The following is a 7,930-nucleotide window of genomic DNA, read 5'->3' on the forward strand; positions in this document are numbered from 1 at the left end:
ATGACAACTTCCGGTGAACTTTGCGCGCGCTGATTGGTCCGCTGCGTCGCGTGGAGTTGGCGCCATTGCGAGCCTCCGCGCTGTTCTCTGTGCGCTCTCCATAAAATATACTTTTGTGGTGACTTACGGCTCTATTGGGGCACAATGGCGGACAAAGATGGTAAGATTCTATACTATTGTAACACATTTATGATGTTCACATTTCTGTCATTAGTTTCGTCGATTTCGGGCAGACTTGCGTGTTTGGCGCGGCAGAGCATCTCCTTTCATTGTTAACTCACCAGCCGGCTAACTGTAAGCTAGCTGACTAGCTGCTAGCTCATTGGATGAAACTAGGTTTAAGCTGTGTTTTGCTATTGCACGTGAAATTGTTTTATTTTATTCAGTGCTTTCCAATGTGTAGTTAATAGAATCAGTTTCTTAGGATATTGACTATTGATTTTTCCTTCAGTCATATGTTACAGGTGAGATGTATTTCTATTAGATCTGTTTTCTTTTAACTTTTCTCTTTGTGCAGCTGCCTTCGATGATGCAGTGGAGGAGAGAGTCATAAACGAGGAGTATAAGATTTGGAAGAAGAACACTCCCTTTCTCTATGATTTGGTCATGACCCATGCTCTTGAGTGGCCCAGCCTCACAGCACAGTGGTTGCCAGATGTCACCAGGTAAACCAAATGCTGCTTTTCATGTCGACAAAAGTCACTCAGATGATTTGATTGACATTTTTGTATTACTATTATTATTTTTTACACTTTAGACCAGAAGGAAAAGATTACAGCGTCCACAGGCTTGTTCTGGGGACACACACATCAGATGAGCAGAACCACCTTGTCATAGCCAGTGTTCAGCTCCCAAATGACGATGCACAGTTTGATGCTTCACACTATGACAGTGAGAAAGGAGGTACGGATCTTGTGAAAAATTAGCATATACATAACGAAGCAACAACAATTAATTATCTTTTGCTGGCTTACAGAATTTGGAGGCTTTGGATCTGTCAGTGGTAAAATAGAAATCGAGATCAAGATAAACCATGAAGGAGAAGTGAACCGAGCTCGCTACATGCCTCAAAATCCATGCATCATCGCCACTAAGACTCCCACCAGCGATGTTCTTGTCTTTGATTACACAAAGCATCCATCTAAGCCTGGTAGGGTTTCATTTAGTAATTTTAGGTGTGTTTTCTTTATATATTGCTGCACAAAGTTATTACATGTCAAATTTTATGTTGTTTGACTTTAGATCCATCTGGAGAATGCACCCCAGATTTGCGGCTCAGAGGTCACCAAAAAGAAGGCTATGGCCTCTCCTGGAACCCAAACCTAAGTGGGTGTCTACTTAGCGCTTCAGATGATCATGTAAGTTAAATTGAAATATATGTTGGGTTTTTTTTCCTTCAGTATAAAATACATTTTAGAGAGCATTAAATCATTATCTGAACATTGGACTCTTACAGACGATCTGCCTTTGGGACATTAGCACTGTTCCTAAAGAGGGGAAGATTGTGGATGCCAAAACAATTTTCACAGGCCACACTGCGGTTGTAGAAGATGTTTCTTGGCATCTTCTTCATGAGTCTCTTTTCGGATCAGTGGCAGATGACCAGAAGCTCATGATGTAAGTAGTTTTAATTAGCATTTTTGATTAAGCAAATGTTATTTTTGTAAACTTAAATGCATATATTTGGTATTAGTTGGGATACGCGATCAAACAACACCTCGAAGCCTAGCCACGCTGTTGATGCTCACACAGCTGAAGTCAACTGCTTGTCCTTCAACCCATACAGCGAGTTTATACTGGCAACAGGCTCAGCAGATAAGGTCAGACATTGTTGTGATTTTAAATTAAATTGTCACTGGACATTTGAGCATTTTTGTCTTTTGATCCAGACTGTGGCACTTTGGGACCTGCGGAACCTGAAACTGAAACTGCATTCTTTTGAGTCTCACAAAGATGAGATTTTCCAGGTAATAGTCACTTCTTTTTTTGTTGGATTTTATGTTTATCTTGTATTATTGTCAAACTTGTTTTCATCTTTTATCATTAGGTGCAGTGGTCTCCTCATAATGAGACTATCCTGGCTTCTAGTGGCACAGACAGAAGGCTCAATGTGTGGGATCTGAGTAAGATCGGAGAGGAGCAGTCTCCAGAGGACGCAGAGGATGGTCCACCAGAGCTGCTGGTGCGTATTGTTACTCTTAATCTTGCTTTAACATTAAAGTGGTTTTGCATTATATTAATGCATGTGTCTTTGTTTAGTTCATTCATGGGGGTCACACAGCGAAGATTTCAGACTTCTCTTGGAACCCCAACGAGCCTTGGGTCATCTGTTCAGTGTCCGAGGATAACATCATGCAAGTTTGGCAAATGGTAAGATGATTTTCTTTAATTATCACTTACATTTTAAATTACATGTGATTTAAACATATTTTCTATAATACCTAGGCTGAAAATATCTACAATGATGAAGACCCAGAGGGAGCAACAGACTCCGAAGTCCAGGCATAAATTTGGTCTTGTCATGTCTTTTATTGAGCTGTCCTCTGTTCTGTTCTTTTTAAAGTCTGTGCAGCGTGAGATTTTGTAGAAAATGGAAAGAATGAGAGCTGCATTATTATGTTGTGAAGTATTTAATTGAGGTCTGCAACTTTTAGACATTACAAATATCACATTGTGTCATTTTTTTTTGTCTTTTCATCTTCACTTAGTTTTCCGAAACCTTTCTTCTTAGTTAAACCTCTTTCATGATGGCACTATTGAATTGTAAATATGGTAGTTTTCACATTGATCCCCTGCATAGTAGAAACTCCAGTCTGTATTTTGTCCATGACTTATTTGCATTTGTTTATGTGCTGCAACTGATTTTGTGTGTCTAAGCGTATTCAGAATAAAGGTATTTACAGTATTTCAAGGTTTTTCTGTTTTATTACATTGTATAAACAGCAGTATGAATGATCCTCTAAGAAATGTGCTATAATGCATCATATTTAGAAAGTAATTGATGTTCGTCAGGAGCTTCATCATCACTGCCTCTGGGGGAAAAAAAAAACAAATATGAACTAATTTAAAACTTTCCAAAACACATGTATACAGAAAACTACCTGAGAAATGTTAGTTCTCTCAACAAGCCCTCCTTAAGATCTGCTAGAATGTTCTTGGACATTTTTTGAGTTTCAAACTCCTCTTCAAGGTCATTTAAGACGTTCTTCAGTTCCTCCACTTTGTCCTGTAATGACATGTTCTAAAAGCTCATAAAACTGGATTAATTCACACCAAATCAATGTCTTTCCTGTAGACTTACACAGTCTGGTTTCCATACCTTGTGTTGTTTCAAGTTGTGTTCCCTGTCAATCTCCATCAGTGCTTTTCTCTTCTCCAATGAAGCTCTCTGTGTCTCTAGCCTCTGGACATCCTCCCTGAGGGGTCCCAGCTGAGTCCTTAGGTCTGTGGACTGCTCCCTGGTTCTTCTCAGAGCATCTTCTCCAATTTGCCTCCTCCGAAGCAGAGCCATAAGGCAAGGCTCATACCAGCTCTCCAAGGACTTGATGCTGCCGCTGAGTCTGCGCTGGAGTCGCAGAGAGGCCTGGCGACACAGGCTCACACTGTCACTCATGGTTCGGGACCTGGGCTTAGCCTTCAGGTTCTGCAGGTGACGCACCTGCTCTTTGTGGGCTTTCTCAAGCTCTGCCTTTTCCTCTGTTAGGCTGTGAATAGTGGCTTTAAGCTCCTCCTGTTGAAAGAAGCACCACAGTTTGTCTAATCACTAATCACAGTTACAAGGAGAGTGTTCATGATGGGCATTGAATTGACAACCTTTAGTAGAAAATTAGTTACTCACTTACAGTACTAAGTGACAGTGTTTACAGTAGAAAAATATAGCATCATCCACAACGGCAACAATGGTAGTACCATACTAAAGCTTTTCAGTCACAGTAAGATTTGCAATTAATTAATAACATTACTGAATATAATTACAAAAAAGTTATTGAGGAATAATCATTTATTCAATTTCCATAATATCCCATAATACGGATACTTAAAACTTAAAATGAAAATAGTAACTATACAGTACCTGTGTCACATCAGACTGGGCCACTTCAAACTGGCGTGCAGCCAGTGTCACTTGGCTCTGGATGCTGTCTCGTGCTGTGGAGAATAGTTTCCTTTTGAGCTGCTGCACTTCCTCATAGACAGAAATGTAATCCACCTGAGCCTGTGTGAGCAGCCTCTGAGCCTCCAACAGACGGCCTCTCAGGTGCCTCACCAGCTCCAGCATGGGCTCTTGCAGCTGGGCAAACTCTTCTATGAGACGGTCCCTGTGCATCTCCAGACGAAACACTTCATCAATGCAGCGCTCAAACATCTCTCCCACTTTGTCCAAGTCTGTGCTGTCAGTCTGGACTGAGATGTGATGAGTGACTGGATCCCGAGGAGTCACAGTGGATGCAATATTTCCACAAAATTCCTCATATGGATTGCATGTATTGAGACTAATCCCATTTGGTGGATCATCCTCCATAAGTTCCATGATAAGACTGTAGAAAATAAATAAATTAATAAACACACAAGTATTAACATTAACAAATGTAGTACAAAGCAAACAACCTCCTGAGTTACTAACAATATTTACATTTAACACAATGTCAACAAACTACAACAACATTAAAACATACCCAAGTCCTGAGATGTCAGAGCAATCCACTTTCTCAGACTAAAGACAAGTCGTCTGGAAGAAAACAGAGGCACACTTTGTTATTAATAACACTAGAAGCTCTTGGGAAATACTATATCTGGATTTAGAGGATGACTTTTGATACCACCCACATGGGAGCATTAACTGTGTCAGCAGCAGAGCCTAGACTGGCCTACATGCCTGCCCCACACCAGAGCTATATTTACACTGGTTTAAAACACTTTACTGGAAAGTGTCAGCGTTGTAAAAGTAATAACTATTCTATGTGTTGTTGTAAAAAAAATGTGGCCACTAGTTTGGTTTGGCCAAATCATAGATTAGAGTAACAGAATACAAATATCATAATAAGGGGATTTTATTTGACTGTAAGTTAGGATACGAGGTGAAAATTGGTTAATTTTTATAAATATTGATTTCCGCAGCCACTGGCCAAGTGACACTTTTGCACACTTCTTTGGCATTCCTGTTCAGAAAATAAAGAAAACATTGCTGACATAGGGCAATTTGAAGCTATGTGCCTGAGGAAATATATTAGGATTATGTTTGATAGAGAAACTGCTTTACTGTGCTGCACCAAGGCCACTCCCTGCCAGCTGAGTACGGAGCACAGCATAGGACATTTATAAAATATTATTAACGCTTGGCCATGAGATAATATCACATTCCCATGTAATATTATCTTAAAGGAACTTGCTAATTATTTTGAGGGAACAAGATAATTATCTTGAGGGAACAAGTTCTTATTTTTATTTTTTTAGTTAAATATCATGTGCATCCATGAAAATGTATGTATAAAAATTATTATTAGATATTTTTGACCTGCAGGTACAGCAGGTGGACCTCTTGAAGTACAGTTACAAGAGAAGGGAAACATGGTAATAAGAAGGGAAGAGACACTTATATGCAATAGATCAGGATGATCGGGACTCCAAAATCATTCATTATTTTATGCTGGGGATGAGCTACAACAACATATTAACAACGCTTGCTTTGGACGGTAATCTTTTGAGCAAAAAACATTTTATGAGGACATTAAGGACTTATGGATGCTACCATTGGCAATATACTAACTTACGAGCTAGCTGTTGGCTTCATCCTTGGTCAGTTGGAAGGGTCAGGGAGACTCAGTGGTTATCTCTGGATATATGCCAAGTCTCTGGAACATGGTTTATGTGTCAGAAAGGAAGACATTAGGTTACTGCTTTCACTTGAACTTGATCCAGTCAACGTTCAGGCTGGCCAGGGAAGACATCTCATACGACAACGTTATTTTTCATAGAGGTCCAACATTATTTGGCATGCTGATAAGTTGAAGCCTTACGGAATTTGCAGGAAAGGAGTCATAGATGGCTATTCCTGGAGGGTTATGTGGCTTAGAGCGTTTTTCACTAGCAGTGACCCAAGAGTTATTGGAGGGTATTTTTTTAAGACCTTAGAGCACAAAGGTGGTTGTCCAGGGCTTTTACATGTGGACATGGGTACGGATAAAGTAGTTGTAAGAGATATTCAACAGTATCTCAAACACAATGGACAATACATTTGAACTGGTTCACAGAGCTTTATCACAGGAGCAAGCATGGCAAATCAAAGAATCGAGAGCTGGTGGAGTCAGTTAAAAAAGGGGAGAATTGAGATCCAGTTTTGTGCTGACCTTAAAGATCAAGGACATTTCAGCAGGGATTTTCTCGACAAAGCATTTGTCCAGTTTTGTTTTGTGTCTTTCAGTGAGGTATGCTTATTCTCTTCCTGGACCCTGTATGTAACGGTCATTTGATTTTGAAAACATCTATTTTGTTATCTATTTTGGGTTTAATACCATATATATATATATATATATATATATATATATATATATATATATATATATATATATATATATATATATATATATATATATATATATATATATATATATATATTTTTTTTTTTTTTTTTTTTTTTTTTGTGTGCAAATGTTTTCTTTGTGGAGCACCCCTCAAACCCTGTGGCAAGTACCCAGTGAATGGAGAGTGTGTGTTATGGCGCATGCCGAGGGGTTGGTCTCCTGGTTCAGTGAGTGGTATGCGGGGTTAGACTTGGTTTAGTCCAGGTTTGATGCTGGTTTAGAGACAATTCAACAGATTGCCCAGTTCTGCTGGGACCATAGACTGTATAAAGATTTATAGATTGACTATAGTTGGGATAGCTTCCGTAATAATATGTGATTAGGGATTAAATACTAAATACTATTAGCATGGCTGCTAACAACTTGACAACATTGATTAACCATTATTAAATCTACACTCTCATCATATGTGGAGAAAGGATCCATGTAAGCAACTTTATTCAAACTTTCCATGGTTTACCACGAAAGCCTGTCGTTAATTTCAGGATAAAGTGTTGAAACAATGAAACCTTGAACCTTGAACGTTGAACAATGATGCCTTGTAACGTTGTAACGTTAACTTTAATATAAACACTATTTCTCAATAATACATTCAATTTTATAATAGTTTCATGTCATTACCTTCATTAATACCTTCATCTGACACAACTCAAAGTGGATCGGTGCTCTCTGTCGTGCTTGTTTTGATCCCTTTACACATGGCAAACTGCATATGTTTTTTTAAGTTATGTCGTTTCCGCAAGATAATATATATTTATATTTTATATATATATTTAAATTTTATTTTATTTTACAATAATTATTATTTTCCTTTCCGTCATCTGCAGGGCTCTGTACCTCAGTCCTTGGCATATGTCTTCAGAAGCATAGCCAGTGTGGACAGGACTAGAATGAGAAAGACAATATCACAATGACTTTTAGGTTTGTGTCTTGGTTATTGCTAAAAATGTAAAATATTGGTAAGATAAATAAACTTCTTCTGTGTTAGAACTCCAGCTTCATGCCTCAGTCTATTTATTCCACAATGTTTCCAGTCCATATAAAGCAGTGGTGGAAGACGTACTCAGTTTTGTTACTTAAATAAAAGTACAGATACTGGAGCAAAAAATACTCAAGTAAAAGTATTGCATAAGTAAAGTATAGGTACCTGTTTAAAATTGTACTTAAAAGTAAAAAGTATTTTATGCAGATTACAAGGTCTTATAAGGTTTCTCATGTGGTGATTTTGCTACAGATTTTACAGAAACAGATTTTTTCTGTACCTTTTTATTAGTACAAATGTGCACAAAATAAATTCTCTGCCTTTTTTTGCACAATAATCTCACACAAATATTAAAAAAATATGTTTAGTT

The 7,930-nt window shown here is 38.2% G+C and overlaps 2 protein-coding genes across 2 annotated transcripts; one reads left to right on the top strand and one right to left on the bottom strand.

The window, feature by feature from the left end:
- The first annotated feature begins 8 nt into the window (after positions 1-8).
- rbbp4 (retinoblastoma binding protein 4) lies at positions 9-2,905 on the top strand. The gene is made up of 11 exons (XM_020919407.2): positions 9-160; positions 518-665; positions 758-903; positions 977-1,150; positions 1,243-1,358; positions 1,457-1,617; positions 1,694-1,820; positions 1,890-1,967; positions 2,048-2,182; positions 2,260-2,370; positions 2,446-2,905. The coding sequence occupies exons 1-11, from the start codon at positions 145-147 to the stop codon at positions 2,506-2,508; spliced, it is 1,275 nt and encodes a 424-aa protein (XP_020775066.1). The 5' UTR covers positions 9-144; the 3' UTR covers positions 2,509-2,905.
- LOC129409555 (syncoilin-like) lies at positions 2,897-4,711 on the bottom strand. Its single transcript, XM_055155992.1, has 5 exons — positions 4,674-4,711; positions 4,073-4,535; positions 3,320-3,730; positions 3,102-3,226; positions 2,897-3,032 (listed from the first exon to the last, which is right to left on the bottom strand). Exons 2-5 carry the CDS (start codon positions 4,526-4,528, stop codon positions 2,972-2,974), a joined length of 1,053 nt encoding a protein of 350 aa, XP_055011967.1. The 5' UTR covers positions 4,529-4,535; positions 4,674-4,711; the 3' UTR covers positions 2,897-2,971.
- Positions 4,712-7,930: the final 3,219 nt, after the last annotated feature.

Source organism: Boleophthalmus pectinirostris, unplaced genomic scaffold (genome assembly GCF_026225935.1).
Source record: "Boleophthalmus pectinirostris isolate CB_2022bp ecotype Guang Dong unplaced genomic scaffold, ASM2622593v1 HiC_scaffold_10, whole genome shotgun sequence".
Taxonomy (NCBI): Eukaryota; Metazoa; Chordata; class Actinopteri; order Gobiiformes; family Gobiidae; genus Boleophthalmus; species Boleophthalmus pectinirostris.